Raw genomic sequence first — 21,192 nt, forward strand, 5'->3', positions numbered from 1 at the left:
GATCGAAGGACGTGATCATTCCCCTCTATTCGGCACTGGTGAGGCCACACCTGGAGCACTGGGTCTAGTTTTGGGCCCCCATTGCAAAAAGAATGTGGACAAATTGGAGAGTCCAGCGGAGGGCAACGAAAATGATTAGGGGGCTGAGCGAACTGGGGTTATTTAGTCTGCAAAAGAGAAGAGTGAGGGCGGATTTGATAGCAGCCTTCAACTACCTGAAGGGGGACTCCAAAGAGGATGGATCTAGACTGTTCTCAGTGGTGCCAGATGACAGAACAAGGCGTAACGGTCTCAAGTTGCAGCTGGGGAGGTTTAGGTTGGATAGTAGGAAAAACTTTTTCACTCAGGGAGTGGTGAAGCACTGGAATGGGTTCCCTAGGGAGGTGGTGGAATCTCCTTCCTTAGAAGTTTTTAAGGCCTGGCTTGACAAAGCCCTGGCTGGGATGATTTCGTTGGTGTTGGTCCTACTTTGAGCAGGGGGTTGGACTAGATACTCCTGAGGCCTCTTTCAACCGTAATCCTAGAATCATTGATGATCAGGGTTGGAAGAGGCCTCAGGAGGAGACCACAGCTAATTTTCTATGATAAGCAGCACACGCTGCCTGACTCAGGGCAGGAGTAGGCCTGAGGCAGGCAGTGGGCCAAAGCCAGCCAGGCGGTGCTTCTGAATGGACCCATCAATCTTTTTTACTGGTTGTTTTTCATTATTTTCTCTGGAGTCTGGACCTTGCTTAAAACTTGACCAAGAATTTGGAACCCTGACCTAGTGTTTGCGGCTGCCCCCCACCCTCGTGGCTGCGGCTGCAGGCTTCCCGCTCCCAAGTGGCTAATAAGAGACACTCCAAGGCTTAGCAGATCCCCTGCTCCTGGACAGGAGCGGGTGGCCCAGTGCAATCAGCCCCTTCCTGGGGGCAGGGGCTACTTCCCAGTCAGCACTAGGCCCTGCAGCCTCTCCTGGCCTTCACCGTGGGGCTGCCCGTCGCTGGCTGCAGCTTGCCACGGACTAAAGTAACCCGGGTGCGCTTCCATTCAGCCCTAAAATAACCAGCTGCGCCCCTCCCCACCGCACCTTGGAGGTAAGAGGCAGGAGCTGCAGCGGCCTTGGAACAAACCCCGCCCACGTGCACTGGAGGTGGGGGTGACACTCCCAGGGCCCCATCCCCGGAGCAAACCCCCTCGGCTTGCGGCGCCCGGGCACCCCCGCCCCGCGCGGTCCCTCCCCGCCCATGTGACCGCGGCGCCTCTCGGGTTACAGCGCCTCCGCTGCCCGCTCCGAGCCACACGGCGCCCGGCGCAGCGCACGGAGCAGCGGGTCCATTTTGCGTCGCTCCAGCCGGCTCCGGGCAGCCCTGGGCTGGGGGCGGGGGCCGTGCATGGGCATCGCAGCCGCTCCCCGGATCCCGGACCCCCCGATGGCTGCGGAAGGGGGGCTCGCTTCGGCCCTGGGGCGCGGAGCCGCTGCCCGGCGGTGAAAGTGCCCGACAAAAGGAGCAGGCGTGAGCTCGCTTCACTTCGCTCCGAGCCGCGGCTCGCCTGGAAGCGCCGCGGTCTGGCTGCGGCGGGGGGTTGCTTTAGTCCCAATCTGGAGCCCAAGGAGAGGAGCTGGAAGCCGAAGCGCTCCTGAAGGCTGCCCGGGTTTCTGGTGGTTTCCCCGGGGGATTTTCCCCGCCCCAGGATTGCACGATCGCCCCCGATTCCCCCCGGGCTGGGCGCGCTGGGATTTGCTGATTATGGAGACGGTGGAAAAGGAGTGCGGGGCCCTGGGTGGCCTTTTCCAAGCCATCGTCAATGACATGAAGGTAAGGACCCCCCTCCCCCAGTCAGAAATCTCCAGCCAGCGGGACATCTCCTCTGCCTCTGATCCCTGGCAGGGAAAGGGAGGCGGGTGGGTCTGCGGCGCTGGAAACCCGGTAAACAATATTGACTGAAAAACAAAATCCGCAGCCAGGCTGCGGGAGCGCTGAGCAGCTCCTCGGCCCCTTGGGGGCTTTACTCCGGATTAGCCCCTCGCGGAAGGGGCCCCAGAGCAGCGCGCCGGACCGCTCCCTTTCCGCGCACTGCCGGGGAGCGGGCACCCAACCGGCCCGTTCCTCGCAGCCTGGAGTCCCCGGGAGCTCACCTGAGGACTCGCTTCGGGACCGGGGGGGACACTTGACATCGGGCTTTAGCGCTGGCTTGGGGGGAAGAGAGAGAATGGGCTGAATGTTCTCAAGGCGCAACATTTCTGGGTTCCCTTGGTCCTGCCTCAGCCGGGGGCCGGCCTGGGGGGTTCTCCGGCTCCTTCCAGCCCGACCTGGCTCTGATTTCCCTGCCAAGGGGCTGCGGATTGTGGCTCTGGGATCATCCACTTGGGGTGTTTGGAGGAGCCCTGAGCCCGGCCAGTGCTGTCACTTGCAAGGCCGGGGGGAAATCGGTTAACTGCCCTGGGGGTGCAGGCCGCAGGATGCTGAAGGGACTGCCCTGGGGCAGCTGGGAGTAGCACAGATCCCAGGGTTCTGGCCCCTGCCTGGGAGAGCCCCACTCTGGCCTGCAGTGCTGAGGGCCGTGGGTCCCACGCCTGCACCCAGGTCAGGGTCACCTGGCGGGACGTTAACCAATTGGTGGTTAATTCCCACACTGAGAACAGGGGGCTGTGAGAAGCCAGACAGTCATGTTGGCCTATAACATTCTCAAGCACTGAGGGACTGTCTGGGTGTCAACCATTTGCACGCCCAGCTGCTGCCCCCAGGGCCGGCTAGCCTGGGATCTGGCCGCGTTCAAACCTAGGCAGGTCAGAATGGCCAGCCTGGCTCAGAGCGCAGTCCAGCTAGTGCCTCAGTGGCCCAACTAGCTGACTGAGGAGAGGGCACCGCACTGCATTGGTCTTCCCTGGCTCACTTTGCTGTGGGACTCCCGTGGGCAGTGGGGTGGATGGGCTAAGCAAGTGGCTTGTATTTTTCTACTGCATTTGTGGGACAGAGGTTGGACCGTGTGCCCCCCCCCTCCGCACTGTCCGAGCTCCTATGTCCCGCTAGCCTGGCAAGCAGTACAACTGGCCGGTTGCCACCTCGGCCCCCTGCCCCAGTGCCTGTCTGTCTGTCCCTTGCTGTGAAGAGTTCTGGGCTGCCTGGACAAATGCAGCTGTTGGTTCAGAGGCACCTTGTTACCAAGCGCTGCTGGAGCAGGAGAGACCTGACAGGTCATCCTTGGTGTCTCCCCAGGGTTGCCTGTAGCTGCTGGAGGGATTCTGGGGTCTTCAGAGAGAGAGAGAGAGAGAGAGGTGCCAGTTGGGAAGCTAAAGCCAAACCTCCACAGCTTCAGGAGCCTGCTGGTTCCTGTGCACCCTCCTTGCCAGCTTTCGAGATGCTCCCGGCCTTGAGAGTCCATCTCTCTTTCCCCTGGCCGCCCCTAGCCCTGGGTGTATTTTCTCTGCCTCCAGGCCCCCCTGCCCACCACCCTGCTGGGCTCCCTGCTCTCCATCGGGGGTGGGTGAATTGCAATGCCGCAGGCGGGCTCAGCTGCCTGGCAGGGCTCAGGAATTGGCTGCAGCCCTTGGTCAGTTCACTGTGGAAGAGCTCTGGGTTTAGACCCGTAAGGCCGGTCTCTTCTGTGCCTACCTGGTAGGCTAAGATCTGCGTTGGGCCAGCCCCAGCCTGCTTCTCCCTCCCACTGCACTGTGCCCTTTCCCCACACTGGCCATGGGGCTGTGCTCTGGAGCAGCCCGTGCTCCACGGGAAACTTGAGCTCAGTTGGGGAGTGGGTGCGAGGGGCACCAGGCTTGTCCGAATGCTGCAAGTGCAGCTTTGCCTGAAGACAGGCCGTCTAGCACTGGCTGGCTTGGCATAGGGCCCCGTGCAGTGGGGATCGTTCTGCTGCGTGCGACTCCAGCCAGCCCCATAGGAGCTGACCTGGGGCTGGGGGGTTGGGGAGGTGACCTGGGTTCCAGGCCGGACTGCAGGAGCACCAGAGCTGTCTGCTGGGTGCTGCTCCGTTATACCTGGGTACCCATCTGCACAGCCCTGAGCTGGCCCAAGGGGATAACAGGCCTGCAGGTGCTACTGGGTGAGCAGGAAAACTCACAGGATGAGCTGCAGGCCTGGCCACTAGGAGAGCTGGCTTCTTTCCTATCATCCGAGCTGCAGGCAGTGAGAGGCAATGAACGTGGGGCACTGGGAGCTGTTTACACCACGTCATCTTGCAGAGCAGACTAGGTAGGCAGGCAGGGCAGCATGGTACCTGCACCCCGGAGCTATATGCTCTGGGGGAGCCGAGGGAAGGTTTTCCAAAGCTGAGCGCAGGGAAGTAAGGTGGGACCCCTGGAACAAGCCACGCCAGCTCTCCTCCATCGCCAGGACTCTTGGGTGTTTCTAGTTAGATTGGCCCATGGCAGCCTGAGAGGGGAGATGCCCCTGGCGCTCTCTCCCAGGCTAGTGGCAGAAAGGTGGCTCGTGGTGAATAGCTGGAAGGAGCCAAGTTCCCAAGGGGATTTGAGGCAGTGGAGCAGGGAATGCGTCATTCCTGCACAGAGGGACTCACCCTTCTCTCTCTCCCGCCTGTCCTGGGCTCCGAGAAAGGCAGCTCACCTGTTTGGAGGCGCTGTGCCGAAGCTGGCGCCCCTCCATTATGCTCTGTGGCCTGCTTGCAGCGTGGCAGAATCTGGCCCTTTGAGAGCCAGTATCTTCTGTGGGGAAATGACCCGGCTTCCCAGTGAACTGTTGGGGCCTGGCTGAGCCAGGGAGAGCCCGGTAGGAGAGACCCCAGCCTCCAGTGGAGCCCTGGCAGTGCTGGGACTCCAGGCGGGCAGAGGGGGGGCCAGGGAGAGAGGCCTAGGGGAAGTCTGAAGCAGGGCAAGGTGTGGGGAGAGCACTGGGGGGCATCCAACTCCCTGCAGCCCGGATCCCTGCAGCCCAGCCGCTGGGCTCAGCTGGGCCTCACACTGTGTCGCAGCGACTGCCGCCTGCTCCTCCAGTGCTGGCCTGGCCTCCTCACCCCGTCCTGCCAGCTGTGAGAGCATGGCCCAGCCTGCCCAGGTCCCCACCCTGCCCACGTCTGGGAGAAGCAGCCACCTTCCGGCAGGGTCTGGCCACCCCTTCACCTGGGCACCCGGGGGCAGGACGGTGCCAGCCAAAGAGCAGGGATCACATGGGCTGCTGCTGGCTGCCTGCATAGCCCGTGGCCAGGAGGAGGAAAGGTCCTGGGGGGAGCGGTAGAGAGAGAGGGATCTCGGTGTGTGGGGCGGGGGGAGCAGGGTGTATGTCAGAGGGGATAGAGGGAGGAAGAGACCACAAGGCTCTGCATTTTCCTGTGCCCCCTGGCACCCCGGCACAGCACTGCAGGTGCCCCCTCCCCCCCGGGCACCGATGGGTGGTTACTCACAGCTCAGCAGGAGCCCTTGCCATGAGGAGGAATTTGGCTGCTCTTCTGGCTCTCTCTGTCCGGGATCCACATGGCCTCCAGGGCCCTGCCTTGCACCACGGCCTCACTTTGTATGCAGTGCCAGGCACAACGCTCAGTGTTCCCAGAACAGCAGCCTCCTGTAGGCCCTGCCCCCATCCTGCCCTCCTGTGGGCACCTGCTCCCCCTCTGGACGCTGGCCCAGCACCAGTGGAGGGGCACATGGGGGCTGCCCCCTGTGGGGAGGCATGCCAAGTCGTTTGGCTGCAGGGCTCAGGAGTGGCCAGGGTCCAGCTGTGGTGAATCCCCTCCCTGGGGGTAATGCTTCCCACTCGAGGGCTGCTGCCCCCTGCTTATTTGGGGTGGTACGGGGGTGTGCCTGCCAGGGTGGGGCTGGCATCACGCTCTCAGAGTCTTGAAATAACTTTTCCCGGGCACATTTTTGTGTCACGTGGTAGGCTTGGCACAGAGCTCGAACAGAAACTCTGCCTCTGCTGTGGGCTGGCCCAGCCCTGGCTGTCAGTTGCTGGGGGGCGCTCCTAGGTGTGGACTAACTGAAGGGCACTCGGAGCACCCAAGAGCTGGGAGAGGTGATTAGAAGAACTACCCAAGTGTATCTGGACTAAAGGCACATCCATGCGGCTACCTGGCTGCTCTTCTCCCCAAGGAGCAAGAGGACCTGACTGGGCTGGGACAAGGGACATCGCTCAGGATGCTGGGAGGAGATGGAGCACAGGGAAACCAGCTGAAGGGCTGGAACAACGTTTGCCCAACAAAGCCTCTACTGTCTAGCAGAGCACGCGACTGTCTGTCAGGGGAGTGGTGGAAGACTCATTGCCTGAGTCACTTCAAGCCAGACCGGGCAGAGCGCTGGATGTAGGGACAGCGCTGCATTGGCTTGAAGGGAACAGACGCTCTGATTTAATGGCTGTTTTCCAGCTCTGATTCCTGTGGTTCTGCAAGTCAGCTGCTCTCTGGCGTCTGGCTGACAAAGGCTGTGAGTGGCAGTTGCTTTAGTAAGGCAGGTTCTTATGGCTTGTGAACAGACCGTGCCAGGCTTTTCCCCACACCTGGGAGGCAAACCGAGTGCAAAGACTGCCCGGTGGGTATTCGGGTGCTTTGTGTGTGCAATAGCACAAGCACAGACTCACCCCTCAGGTGCAGTATGGATGCGCTGTGTACATGCACACCCCATAGAGACCACATGGTAGCATCCCTGCCACACTCAGCGGTGGTGTCAGCTCCACGCAGAGAAAGCCAGACTGATCTCACAACCCATCGTGGCTTCTCTGGCTTAGCACGTGTGTGAAGGGCCTTCCCTTGACCCTTTTGTGTGAACAGCATGAGGGTCTGTGGAGATGCCATTGGAGGATAAAGGCTGCGTTACCCTATGCCGGCTGGCTACCGCTGCTGTTGTTTATAACTTGTCGGAGGAGTAAGTCGGCTTTCCAGCTACACATACACACCCCCAAATACCCTCTGGCCCCAGCTATGGAACACGCAGGCTGCATGTGAGACGATGGGAAATCCTCTCCCCATCTGTGTATCCCAAAGCCAATGCAGCTCTGTTACCGTTCCTCAGCCCCACCGCTCCTGCAGGTGAGTTCCCAGCCAGCCTGCCGCTTTGCAGAACCACACACACTAGCACAGATGGTGAGAGTTGGGACCTTCTCTGAGCCTTCCCACTCTGAAACCCATGTGCTTCCCCCAGGGGTTATACACAGCTAAGAGAGGCCCAGGCTCCCGTTAGTGTTGCTATTATAATAGTCACTAAAGGCTCCAGCTGAGATCAGGGCCGTGTTGTGCAAACGCAGTGTAGGCTCTTTGGGGCAGGGTCTCTCTCGTATTCGCTAAATAGACAGGCAGAGGCCAGGGAGGGAAACTGAGGTACCGAGCGGTGAATAGAACCCAGGTCTTCACAAGCCACTCCAGTGCCCTCTCCACTGGATCACGCCGATCAACCCTATATCAACATCTCCGGTAGGTCTACTATGCAAAATGGTTGCCACGTCCCTGGCTTTTGCCTGGAGACTGCATTTATTAGTGCTCCATGCGGGCGGAGAGTTTTATAACATGCTGCCCCCTTCCGAGCACCGCTCCTCCTCCCAGTCCTCATGACAGGAGGGCAGATCTGAAGCCAGAGAGCTGTACCAAGCGAGTGATGAATGCAAGGCGCTTCATGTTTACAAGATAACTGGACTGGGGCTACATGGACGCCTGTAAGCAGGACGTGCCCAGGGGACACTGCTCAGGTTGTTGCTATCGCAAAAGGTCTCCAGGATTACATTGTCTGGAGACCCAACATTTCAGATGAGATGTTCTCTCCGCTGTCAGCTGGATGGGCTGGGGCATTACAGTGGCCATGTTTGTTGTGGGCGTATGGGTGAAGGCAAGAGCTCCAGGATTTGCATACAGCACAGATCCTGCAATTAGTGCACTTAATAGCAAGCGCACTGGGATTTGCATATTGTACAATTGCTAACTGCATTCCAATTAACGACCATTTGAGATGCAAATCTCAGCACTCTGATTAGCTAGCTGCACACTGCCAACAATCACAGCACCAGAGTTTGCATCTCGTAGTCACCAAGAATTGATTCAAGCTGCGACAGCTGGATGCAAGTCAGTGAATGTCCAAGTTCCCCTAGCTCTGATTCGCCGAGCCAGGCCATTTCTGCTTAGTTTGTGGCTATTGACTTCTGTGGAGTTGAACATTAAGGTTCATTGGCCCTGGGAGGCAAATGTTGACCCATGCAAAACTGAGGGCAGTGACTGCTTCCATGGAAACTCGATGTTGATCAAACACGAAGCCAGCGTCTGCATTAGGATGGTTACAGACATTTGGATGGTGTCCGCTGGAAGTCGCTCCAGTATGGCTCATGATTGTCTCAGGAGGAAGAATCTTTGTTTTAAATTAATATTCTGAGCAGGCAATGAAGCCAATGGGGCTGCAAAACACTATTATTCACCTCTGATGGGCCAATCAGGAAGCTGAGATTTGCATGTGTGACTTGATTGGTCACCAATGGTGACTGATCCTCGTGATTGCTCTCAGCTGCTGTCATTCAGGAGATAGCCATCTCCGTGCACAGTTGGGTTGGATCCCCGCGGGGTGGTTCCACACCTGTGTTCAGCCAGCCGGGAGCCAGGCTCATGTGAAGCAATGTGTGACACTCTGCTCCAATTGCTGCACTTGCCGGGGGTCGTCAGTCCCCCGCGAGGCACCGCCCTTCTCCTCTGCACAGTTCCCGGATCTTCTTCCTTGTGCTCTTAGCTTTGGAGGGCGAGGGAGGGTCCCGCAGAGCAGCCCAGCGTTTGGCTTTGCTGCTTTGTAAACCTGGGCTCAGCCTCAGGTTTGAACCCAAGCCTCCCACAAGTCTGTCGGACTCAGGTGAGCCCGCACCCAGGTTCCTAGATCTCATCCAAGGATGGATCTGACGCCCTCGTGACTTGGGGCCAAGCTGTGTCTAGGCGCAGTTCAAGCCACAGACCCCAGTCAGGTCTGCACAGTGTAGCATGGACATGTTAGCAGGACTGGGAGATCCGGGTCCAGTAACTGTTTCCTCTGTTTGCAATGCACTGTGGATGGGAAACCCTGAATGTGCAAGAGCGGGTCCCACAGACGGGGTTTGCAATGCAGTGTAGACACCCTCGAGGGATAGGCTATCGCTGCCCGAGGCACGTGACTCCTAGTCAAGGCAGAGTTTGAAGACCACTAAGCTAAGGGGGCCCGCGCAGTGCTGGCACCAAGCCAGCAAGGGGGAGTGGAGATGGAGCCCCGTGAGCGAGAGAGTCTGGGGTCAAGGGCATGGCCAGGAGGGAACCCCAGCCTGTGGCCACTGCCCTGGCTCCAGCTGCACCCACCCTGGTCCGGGAGAGAGTCACTTCAGTGTCTGTGGCTGTGTCCAGCTCTGTTCCCGCTCCCATCCCCTGCTTCTCTTTGTGGCTGGGAGCCCGTGTGACCCAGCTTGCTCTACACCTTCGTTTGGATCGGTCACCTTCCCTCCAGGTTGCTCTGTTTTCTAGTGGGAGCAAACCTGTCCCCTCGGCTCACTCCTTCAGCGTGCACTTCTCTTCCTGCCACCAGGCACTGAGCAGCGGTTTGCAAGTTCCCAGCCACCCTGCTCCTGCTCACTCTCTTGCCACCCTACTTTCCTCCCCAGGCTTCACCTCGCTTGCGTTTTCCCTGCATTAAATTGCATCATTCAGGACATACCCAGGTTTCTCCAGGCCCCTCTGTCTCCATTCTTCCTTCTCTCTAATAACAGGTGACCCTTCCCATGCCAGCCCCTCCATTCCCACTGATGTGGATGTTCTTGACAAATGCCGTTACTGCTTCAGCCCGGGAGGGTCCATCTGCGGTCCCCCCGCTCTCTGACCTGGGCCTCCTGTACTTTGCTGTCAGTGATTGTTTGTCTGACACTAACTCTAGAGTCTCCAGCATGAATCAGGTCCCCACTGTGCAAGGGGCTATACAAACACATAGTGAGAGATAGGCCCTGCCTCAGAGAGCGTAGGCCTGACTGGTATCTAGGCACCAAACACCCACCATGCCCAGTGGTTGATTTCAGTGGGCGTTAGATGCTTGACTAGCTCTGTGGATCTGGGCCTTGCAGTCTAACTTGGTGAGAGAGATGCGGGACAGGAGGGGAAGTAGCGATGCAAGGGACTTGCCCATGGTTACAAGCCAAACAAAGAATAGTGCACGTCTCTCCTGACCCAATCCAGTGCCTGGCCCACCAGTCCACACTGTCTCCATAGACCTTGTTTTGGCTGCCAATCTCACAGCGCTTTATGTTGGTTGGTAAATGGCATTATCCCTCTACTGTAGATGGGGAAACTGAGTCATGGCACAGAGTGGTGCTATGACTTGCCCAGAGTAGGTCAGTGGCAGCACTGCGAATTATCCCAGGCACCCTGATTCCGCTCCCGAGTCGCCGATTCCCTGGGCCAGGCTGGTGGGGAAGCAGTGGGTGAGGCTCAGGAGGTCTGTGAAAGAACCCTCCAAACTAGGCTGCTTCTCGGAATGTCTTTGCGCTCCCCAGGGCTAGCACTCGGGTCCTTGCTGCATCTAGCCAGGTTAGCCATGCCCCAGGAACAGCCTGTCTGGCGGTGTGGTGGGCATGGGGAATGGGAAGGACCTATCATAGAATATCAGGGTTGGAAGGGACCTCAGGAGGTCATCTAGTCCACAGGGCTGCCCAGCGGGGGGATGGGCAAGTGGGGCAATTTGCCCCGGCCCCACAGGGCCCCCCAAAAGAATATAGTTTTCTACAGTATTGCAACTTTGTTTTTGGAAGGGGCCCCCAAAATTGCTTTGCCCCAGGTCACCTAAATCATCTGGGCAGCTCTTCTAGTCCAACCTCCTGCTCAAAGCAGGACCAACCCCAACTAAATCATCCCAGCCAGGGCTTTGTCAAGCCTGACCTTTAAAACCTATCAGAGGGGTTAAGGGATTCAGAGAAGGCAATATGCCAGCTCAGCTGAGCATGGGCTAAGCAGGGGGACCTGCTCGCCATGTGTGTACCTGAGGCCTGGCGGCTCCATGAGGGAAGACGGGGATGTGACGGGAGCTCCATTGTTTGGGGGGTGCAGCCCTGCCCTGGCCAAGGCTTTGTACATCCCCACAGCATCCTGTTCCCCCAGCCCTCTCTGAAATGCCCCACACGGTGTCACTCCCACCACTTCCCTTTGGAGACCTGGCTGAGTGGGCTGGATCTCTGGTGAGGCCTTTGGGGCCAGACCCACACAGAGGCTGTCATAGCTGTACCTCTGCAATTGTCCTTGGGTTAATCTTGTCCCACTGCTCCTCACTTCCCTCTCTCCTCCTCGTACAAGCAGCAGGTCAAGCCGGGAATCACTGGGGGGATGGAGAGCTGAGGAAATAAGCCAGCTGAGGACCTGCAGAGAGGTTCAGGCCGAGCTTTGGGAGTGGGCCCAGTAGGAGTTCGGCTGGGAGCTCCACTGCCCGCTGGAGCTTTGTGCTGGTTAAAGAAGTAAATGTTGTATTTGAAACGTACTGGTTTAGAGCCAGAAGAGGCAAAGCCCAGCCACACAGCGTGGGATTACGGCCAGTCTGCCAGTAAACCCTGGGCGACCAAGTGGCCATTCCCTCCTCAGCCCCACAGAGGGCCCTGGAAGGGCCCCAAACCCAACTACTGTAGTAAGCCAAAGTCTTGCTTAATTTCATGCATGTTTATTGACACCGTCCCCGCCCATGGCACACTCCCCTCCCAGGATTCCTCTCATGCACGGCGCCGTGAAATTTGTCCTCTTGTGCTTGTCTTTCCGGCAGCCTCACGCACCCACCCATGGAGTCTCAAGTGCTGGGCCGTTCCGTGAGCTGCTGGGCATTCACTTGGGGCCTTGCCTGGGCTCGGCATTGCTGACAGCCCATTGGTGGCGGCGGTGGCTCTAAGCTGCCTTTATGTCTCTTCCAAAGCTGGGGCTGGCTGTGGGGCCAAACTGTGCCACCCCCTCACTCTGCTGCAGGCAAGTCAGAGCCGCCTGTGGGCTGCTCTAACTTCTGCTGGTGAGGTGCACCGGAGTGCTGTGCACGCTGGCCCTGCCGCCAGCATGCCTCCTTCATGGGATGGGGTTTGCCCAGGAGGGGCTGGTCAGCTATGCCAGCCGTGAGTCTCCGCATACCAGGGAATCCTCACCTGCTCTGGAGGGCAGCGGTAAGGTCACTTTGCACCACCCCACAAGGGTGGCAGGATCTGGCCTGTAGTGGCTGGTGTTCCCTCTAGTGGAAGATTGAATTATGATACTTCTTGGTGGAGAAAATAGCTTTGGGGACTAGCAGGAAGGGAATGGGAAAACACAGCAGAGTGGATTGTTTGTAGCAAACCTTGAGGCCTGTGTCCTTAGTAGCAGGAAGATCCCAAATCCCCTGCGCATGCAATGTCCCATGCTCCTGGCTTGTATTCAGGAGCAATGTCTTTTGCAGGCTGTCTGGCATGCATCATCAGTCTCTGCATCATTCGCATCTTTGCTGCAGCCCTGGCCAGGCAAGTGGAGGGGGCAACTTTGCTATACATTTTCCCATTTTTTGGGAGGGGGGGTTGTGCTCTGTAGGGTGAACGCTGGCATGTAGTTTGGGCTCAGTGTCTGACCTGCCTTGAAGCTGTTAGGAATCTGGGGCAGAGCAATCGTCCTCCTGATTCTAAAAAAGCCCCAGAACCTCAGAAAGCTTGCTGGGAAATTCCAAGCCTCTGAAGTGAAGCGTTCTGCACAGAGCCATGCTGGTGGTGGTGGTCAGGGCGATGCACACAGGAGGATGCGAAGGAACAGATCTGTGTTCTCCTCAGAGGCACGGGGGGAATATCCAACGTGGCCAAAAGGCAGGACACAACCCTGGCTTTGTGCTCAGGCTGCTCGCAGGCAGGGTTGCAGAACTTCAGTCTTCATGGCCCACACGGTGCCTGCAAAGAGACGGGGACACTTGTCCAGCTAGAAACCAGACCAGCCTCCGTTTTGCAAGTCACTGACCGGCCGTCGGGGGCCAGCTGCCCTCAGTCCCTTGCATGCTGACACACGGTTTGGGCCCCAGAACACACAGGCCGGGTCCCGGGGTCCGACCATCAACCAGCTCCAGGGCAAGGGATTAGCTGCACAGCTGAGCGCTTCCCATTTTCACACTTACGGGATTAGCGGAGAAGAGAAAAGCAAACTGAGCGGGACCTGCGGCAGGGGCCCAATCCTCCATGCTCCTGAGCATGCTCAGCGCCCGGGATGGCGCCTGGCAGGGTGGGGTTCGTTGACAGTCAGAGCAGGCTAAGGAGTCTCAGTAAACCAGGCCCACGGCCTCTAATCCCTGGGCAGAGAGTAGAGTCCAGCCCCCATTCCTGGCCCATTTCCCACCCTGCTGGGGGCTCTGACCTCCAGTCCTGCCCCTCCTCTGACCCCGCATGGGCTGGGTCTCGTCCTGCTGCCCCACTGGCCTTTCCCGGGGCTGTGGCAGTTGCTGCGGCCTATGGGGAGGGCCGGGCTCTGCATGACTATTCACTCCCCAGGGGAGATGTTCACACGTTCCATGGAGCTGGCTCTGGATGCAAGACCTGCCAGGGATCTGCGGATGAAAGAGTTGCTGTTTGCCCCTGGCAGTGAGGAAGGGACTGTGCAGAGAGATGTCTCTGTGCCCTGCACAACCGCCTCATTCAGGGGTAGGCAGCTCGGTGTGCCCGCGGGCCTGGCCAGGCTGCCTGAATGAGCCTTTGGAAAACCACAGCCGCTTGGAGCTGGGAAGGAGAGAGAACAAACCCCACTCCAGTGCATTGCCGGTCGGGGGGAGGATGCCCCGGAGCCTGGGAGTGCGCAGAGAAAAGGGGAGAGCCCGCAGCCCTGCTCTGCCCTCCCCCCGTCTGCTGAGAGGAGGGCTACGAGCTAGCCAGGGAGGTCTCTTGGCATGGGGGCCTAGCTGTTAGACAGCACCCTCCCCTCGAGGGGCATCCTCCTGTGTGAGCCCTCCCCGCGCCCTGCGATCTCTACCTCTGGGCCTGGCTGGGGTGGTGGGCGCCCGCCAACCCATTGCTCCAGCTGGATTGGATTGGATATTTTTTTCTTTTAGTTTTTTCCTCATTTTGTTTTTTAAACAAGTCCTTTGGCACCTAGTGGTGGGAGCTGCCGTGCGAGTGGCAACATAGATCAGGCTGCAACTCAGGACACCTGGGTTCTTATTCCAGCTCTCCCACTGGCTTCCTGTGCAACCTGGAGCAAATCACGTCCCCGCTCCCTGCCTCGATTTCCCCCTGGGTAAAACGGGAATGTGACTCAGAGGCTCTGAGTTGCAGAGACAAAGAGATATAGTAGTGCTGTAATTAACAGCTGTCGTCAGACTCCGGCTAGCTTCCCGAGCCCTTAGAACCGATAGAATCGCTTCCACGCGTCTTAGTGCTTGAGGGTTTTGAACATGCTATTAGATGTTTTTTACAAAATCCAGCGTTTCGGCAGAGCCCGGTTTCCTGGCTGGCACAAGCTCCCTTTTTCCAAATATTGCACAGACGACCACCAGACTTCAGAGCTGGCCTCTGGTGCCTTCGCGTTCTGGCATGCGGCAGAGCTGCCCATGGCGAGCTGGCTTTGCTGAAGAGTACGTTCCCCAGCGCCGCTGCATTGCCAACCTTGTGGCTGTCACTAGGAGAGAGAGTTGTTTATTTTTTGCTTTTACCTTAATTAGGTTGATTTTTTTAAAAAAAAACCCCTAATAATCAGTGAATTTGGTGGAATATTCCATGAGGCACATAAAGAGCCGCTGACTCTCCATGGAAAGGCTTGGAAAATATTTCCATTGGCGGTGCTGCGGGCAAGAGAGAGATTCTCTATGTTCTTGCTTATTTTCCTTCTCTTGATTTTTTTTAAATTAGACTGAGCCAAATCCTGTATTCAAGAAAATAATCCTATTGCCGTCCCTTCAGCTGCTCTGGAAGTACCCAGATACCCAGCTGGATAGATTGGCTAGCTTGGTGTAAGTGTGGAAGACAGGCTGGACTCTGCTCCCCATATGTCTGTCTCCACGGAAGGGTCATGGTAGGACAATGCACTGGTGTGCTTGCTGTGGGTGACTGTGTTTGTGTGGGCCCCTGGCGAGATAAAGGATTCACTTCCGCTGCCACCGGTGGGAGTTCACCTTTAGCTCATGTGGGGAAGTGGAGGAGCTAGGACCCGGATCCTCACAGGCATTGCGGTTCCAAACTCCCATTGAAATCCAGGCCAGTTCAGCACCTATGTCCACGCTGCATGCTCAGCTTGGGCCCTGACTCAGGGTTGAGCTCAAGCCTCCCTTCTGTCCACGCACAAATCAGTCTGACTCGGATCAGCAGTTATTCAGGACTCAGGTCCTAGGAGCCTGTCTAGGGGTGGGTCCTGCTGTGAGCCGGGTCCAGCTTTCCAAGCCCTGTCATTCTGCAGTGTGGACACAGCTCAGGCAGCGGACCCAAGTCAGGTCTGCGCAGTGCAGTGTGGACACAGCTCAGGCGGCGGACCCAAGTCAGGTCTGTGCAGTGCAGTGTGGACACAGCTCAGGCGGCGGACCCAAGTCAGGTCTGCACAGTGCAGTGTGGATATGTCAGCTCGGTGATGAGTTCCCAGCCTAGCAGTTGTAAACCCTGTGCAGGCTGAAATGCCCTTGAGGATCGGGGCCTAAGGCTCCAGTGTGAGCTGTTACCAAGATTGGACGCTCTTCAGGACAAGGATGGTCTTTGTTCTGTGTCTGTACAGCCCCTGGCACCGTGGGTCCCTGGGTACTTACTGCAATCCAGTACTGCAAATGATAGTGGTAGTTCTGCCTAGTGCTGCTAGCTCTTGCCTGATGGTTGCTGTGCTCTTAAATCCCCAGCTCCTGGCTTCATGAGACCCACAGCTTTCATTTTGTAGCCCTGCCGGCTGCCAGGGCAGGCTGGGAAAGTGCCCCAAGGGTAACCTAGGCTCAGCCTGGAAAGGCAAACACAAAGAACCAACATTTATTATTGTTTAAAATACATTTTAAACAAACTGCCCTTGCTTTTCAGCTGGTCTCATGATTTTTGGGGGGCCTGACTCATGATTCTTGAACGCCTGGGGTGTGTGTGTGTGTGTGTGTGTGTGTGTGTGATTCATCTAATAATTGTCTGTTGCCTGCAGCCCATGGAGTTATTACAAAGCAGCTTTGACTGATTCTCATGCGCTCGCTGTATGGGACAGCAGGTTGGCTGCACACAATGCTTAGCACTCGTATCACAGTGGCTGCTCAGCATCTCGCTGCCCCTATGTTTGACCCACGCTCGGGGCACTGCATCAGCACTTTGGGGCAGGGGCAGTCACACAATGGAGCCCCCACCAAGGCTTTGAGGCCCCCCACAGTGGAATTATAACAGGCAGTTGGTGCCTTGCCCCTCGTGGTGTCAGATGAGCTGCAGGATTTCCCTTCTCAGGGACCGTGGCACTCCCAGCGGAGCAGACTGCTAGTTGTGATCAGGGGAGGCAGGTTACACATCCTGGGGTCGCTTCCCCTTGTCAGCTAGTCCAGTCCGTTTGAAGCCTTGGCAATATAGTGAAGTGAGCGAGAGCCAGTCCAGCTGTATTAGCGATGGGCTCGAACCGAAGCCCTGGGTCCAAGCTTCCCCGGTATGTGGGGCCGTCCAGACCGGGAGCGCCAGTCACAGCCCCATGGACTGTAGTTCTTTGAGTTAATTAGACCTAATTAATTAGCATTGTGGCTTTTTACATGAGCCATGAGTTTAGCTAAGTCACTGGCTTCTCCAGACCTGGTTTCCACTGAGCGATCATCTCCGCTGCCCTACGATGTCTGTACAGGGGATCCTGTGCAATAGGCTGCCGTGTGCTATGGACAGCTTTGAACCCGCTCTATCCTTCCAGATCCAAAGGATCTCCATTGCATCCGGGGCTTTGGTTGAGCCTCTGACCTCCTGTGATATCGCTCGTCTCTGCTCAAGCGTCTTCCTTATGGTAGAGGTGAGCGGTTATTGGTGAAGCTGCCGGCTCCCCAGCGGGAGGCTGGAGTGCAGCTAGGGCCTTTCTGAGCTGCTCCGGGAGTTTGTCTTGCGCTGCAGCACTGCTCAAGGCCGTGTCTTTTTGTGTTGGAAACACACAAGCGTTAAATAGAAACTGCTGCTGCTAGCCGTGGCTCTCGTCAGGTGAATGACGGAATGTCCCTCTCGGCTGCTTGGGGCGTCCGGGGCTCGCACTTGCATGGTCTACCCGGCGCGCTGGGTTTTCAGCAAGGTGGGCTGCCTGGACTTCTGACCCGGAAAAATCAGGGAGCTGGTGGCCATGACGCCGGCCCCCTTTGAGTTATGCAGGCAGTGACAGATGGTTCTTGTTTTCTCTAGATGAATAATCCAGGGGGGTGGGGGGGAATTTAGAGCTAGCTCCACAGACTTGGAGCCGGAGTCCTCTATCCTCAAATCAGGTACAGTGCAGAGGCCGTGACAGTGCAGGCTTCTGCACGCTGCATCAGTGCTGGGCTTCGGTCCTGCCCTGGAGGGAGGAAATGGTTCTGTCTCCAAGGCCCATTCAACCCTTGGGCTCTCCAGAGAGACTGGCAACAAGGGTCTCGATTGGTGCCCGTTGCGGCAGTGCTATTTATGATGTACCCTTGCCCATGCGGATCTGAATCGAGACTCCCATGTGTGTTTCACAAAGGCCTTCCTGTGCTCACTCACTGCTAATCTAGGCTGGATTAGACCTGGAGGGAGGTGGGGGGGAAGGCTTCATGGCCTGTCAGCAATCCCCCGTCTGAACCAGCCAATCCCCCACCCCCATGTGAAATGATTCTTAAAGGCTCTTTTGAAAATCCTTTGTTAGCTGCTATATTTGGGGCCAGATCTTCAGCTAGTGGGAACGGTGGAAGCTCCCTTTAAGTCAGTGACACTTACATCCATGTAGTGGGGGGGGGGGGCAGGGAAGGCACCATGAGCAGAGTTGTCTGAGTTCTAATCCCAACTCTGACAGTGACCATCAGTGTTCCATGGGGCTAGTGGCTTAACACCGCTCTCTGCCTCAGTTTGCCCAGCTGTAAAATGGGGCTAATGCCTGCCCCCCCCGAGGGAGCCGTGGGACATAAAGTGCTTGTGAAGGTGACAAGAGCCAAGGAGCTTTCCCTGATGCATGGGCCATCCCTCTCACCATTGCCAAGTCAGGGTGTGTCTTTGCTGCAGTTCAGTAACCTGCAGTCTTCTTCACAGGGGCCGGCCAGGTGCCAGCTGCGCCTCTTAGTTCTGCCCGCTTAACCGGGGCATCACTAGAGTTGCCGCCTTTCCAATTCCAGAAAACCAAACACCCTTGCCCTGCCCCTGCCTGAGACCCCACCTCTGCCTGAGACCCCACCCCTGCTCACTCCATCCCCCCTCCCTCCATCACTTGCTCTCCCTCACCCTCTCACGTGCTCATTTTCACTGCAGGGCCCAAACAGGCATATTATTGTGTTGTGCTAAATTCAGGTTTTATTTGTTACAGGACACTAGAGCTGGCAGCAAAATAGTCAAAAAGGGTCATTTAAAAAAAATGAAATTTCTCAAAGATTTTCATGATTCTTTCCCTCCCCTCTTCCCATATTTCATAACCAGCTCCATGATGGGGTTTTGTTTTTGTTTTTGTTTTTTTAGATTGTTATTATAATTTTCTGTGTGGAATTAGGACCGTACATTATCACAGCTGCCGTGGGTCCATTAAAGGCCAGTTCCTGAAGCCCAAATACAAATCCATAGAGCACAACCACAGAAATGCACCTGCCCAGAGACCAGTATAAATAAATCTGTAGAAACGGACTCCCACTCTCCATGCAGACCCACAGGTGTACTCGTGTGTACACAGCTCGCGTTCACTAACACACAGACTGCCACACTATTTAATATTGCAGTTGTTGTTTAGTGCTACACCTAAAAAAAGAGAGTCTGCAACAAAGAGTTTATAAAGTAGCTAGACCAGGAGTGGGCAAACTTTTTGGCCTGGGAGCTGCATCGGGTTTCAGACATTTTATGGAGGGCCCGTTACAGGAGGGGGTCGTGGTCTGCCCCCACCTCCTATCTGCCCCTCCCCCCTGGACTCCTGCCCCATCTGGGATCCCTGCCTATCCACACACCCCCGCTCCCTGTCCCCTGACTGCCCCCGGACCCCCACCGCCCCATCCAACCCCTCCTCTCATTCCTGACGACCCTCCTGGGACCTCTGCCCCATCCATCCACCCCTTCTTCCTGTCCCCTGATTGCCCCTGGAACCCTTGCCCATGACTGCCTCTTGCTGCCTCATCCACCCCCCCTTCCTGACTGCCCCCCCGGGACTCCACCCCCATTCAACCTCCTGTTCCCTGCCCTAACCCCTATCCACACTCCCACCCACTGACCACCACCTCGAACTCCTCTGCCCTCTATCCTACCTCCCTGCCCCCTTACCGCGCTGCCTGGAGCACCAGTGGCTGGTGGCACTACAGCTGCGCCACCCAGCTGGAGCCAGGTCACGCGGCCACCACCGTGCAGCACAGAGACCGGGTCAGGCTGGACTCTGCAGCTATGCTGCCCCAGGAGCTCACAGCCCCACAGCCCAAAGCACTGCACCGGCTGAGGCTGTAGGGGAGGGGGGACAGCAGGGGAGGGGCAGGACGGTCCTGCGGACCAGATATGACCGTAGTTTGCCCACTGCTGAGCTAGACAAAGGGGGGAGAAATGTCTGATACACTAACTCTTCTGCAATTACTAGTCAACAACATTCACTTTTTAAGAAATGATACATTTCATTTAGAGTTCCCGTCTCCTTTAAAAACTTGTTATGAAATTAATACTCTACCCACACATTTTATGTCATGGGGTTTTTGTGCACAAGCCAGCAAAAGGAATACAAGGCAGAGTTAGGTGCAAGTTTTATTCACACAGGTGTGCTCACAGGCAGCAATACACGCACGTCCCTACCCAAAGACAGTCTCTTACACATGCACAATGCATAGTTGCACACACAGAGGCAGCCCCTGGAAGAGTGTCTAAATTACCCAGCTGGGAAGGGAGGAGGGTGGGCTGGAGGGGAAAAAATGGGTGGGGGCAGGGGCGGGGAGAGAGGATGGGGAGGGAAAAAGGCCAAGGATAAGAGCAGGGCGGAGGTGAGAGGGGGCAATGAAGGAGAAAGGAGGGGACTTGGCGGGTATGTGTGGTAGATGGGGATGCAGGGGGAAGCAGAAGGCTGCAGGTGCATGAGGATGTGGGGGGCACAGGGGTGTATAGGGACATAATGGGAGTGCAGCAGTGTATGGAGGTGAATGAGGTGCAGGGGGTGAGGGACATGGGGTGGAGAAGATGGGTGGGAGAGCGCTGTAAGGGTTACAGGGCTAGTATGGGTAGGTGTGGGAAGAAGGGTGCGATGGGGAGGGATGCAGTGAGGGGGATGGGGGTACTGAGGGGGTTTGGATGCGGTGTGGAGTGTGGGGGGGTGGGATGGAGAGGGATGCAGTGAGGGGGATAGGATGCGGGGGGGTTGGGATGCCGAGGGATGCAGTGAGGAGGGTTGGGATGCAGAGGGATGCAGTGAGGGGGATAGGGTGCGGGGGGGGGTTGGGATGCAGAGGGATGCAGTGAGGAGGGTTGGGATGCAGAGGGATGCAGTGAGGAGGGTTGGGATGCAGAGGCATGCAGTGAGGGGGATGGGTGTGCGGGAGGGGTGGGATGCAGTGAGGAGGGTTGGGAGGCAGAGGGATGCAGTGAGGGTGGATGCGGGAGGGGGTTGAATGCAGAGGATGCAGTGAGGAGGATGGGTGTGCAGCTGCATTCCAAGCGCTCGGAGACAGAGATACACGTACCTCCAACTCCTGGGTGCTGCCCTGACCCAGCCACTGGGAGCTGCGCCGAGCCCCCAGCAGCCCCTAAGGCTGGGAGCCGGACGTGCCAGCTGGGAGCTGCACGGGCCATGGCGTGGCGCTACCAGGCAGCCTGCCAGCCCTGCTATGGCACCGCGATCCGGATGTTCAACAGCCCAGGCAGCGGTGCTGACCGGAGCCGTCGGGATTCCTTTTCGACTGGGCGTTCCAGTCCAAAGCCAGACACCTGGTCACCCTCACGCAGACCCAAAAGCACCTCTGTCCCAGGCTGACCCGCCAGCTGTGCATGGCTTGTTGCTGTCAGGCTGGAACTGCAGAGCAGCTGAGTTGAAGGCAAGGAAACAAGCCTCCTGCCATCCCAGTCTTCCTTGGGCTTTTCGTTGTGTCCATCCGTGGCTGTAACTCCTACCTGGGTCGTGTGCCTGGGGCCAAGGAATAAACAGTCTCTCCTTGCGCCCTGGCCTGTTCCCAGGAGCTGCCCCTGCCGGCGTGGTGCCAGGTCTGCTCCTTGTTTAGGTTCT

General features: G+C 57.4%; 1 protein-coding gene across 1 annotated transcript in view; it reads left to right on the forward strand.

The window, feature by feature from the left end:
- Positions 1 to 1,309: 1,309 nt before the first annotated feature.
- The window catches only part of MTSS2 (MTSS I-BAR domain containing 2), an 85,966-nt gene continuing 66,083 nt past the window's right edge, over positions 1,310 to 21,192 (forward strand). The window contains 1 exon segment of the mRNA XM_030581874.1: positions 1,310 to 1,799. Coding sequence (XP_030437734.1) covers positions 1,731 to 1,799 — 69 coding nt within the window. The 5' untranslated portion in view covers positions 1,310 to 1,730.

The sequence above is a fragment of the Gopherus evgoodei genome, chromosome 12 (genome assembly GCF_007399415.2).
Source record: "Gopherus evgoodei ecotype Sinaloan lineage chromosome 12, rGopEvg1_v1.p, whole genome shotgun sequence".
NCBI classification, from domain to species: Eukaryota; Metazoa; Chordata; order Testudines; family Testudinidae; genus Gopherus; species Gopherus evgoodei.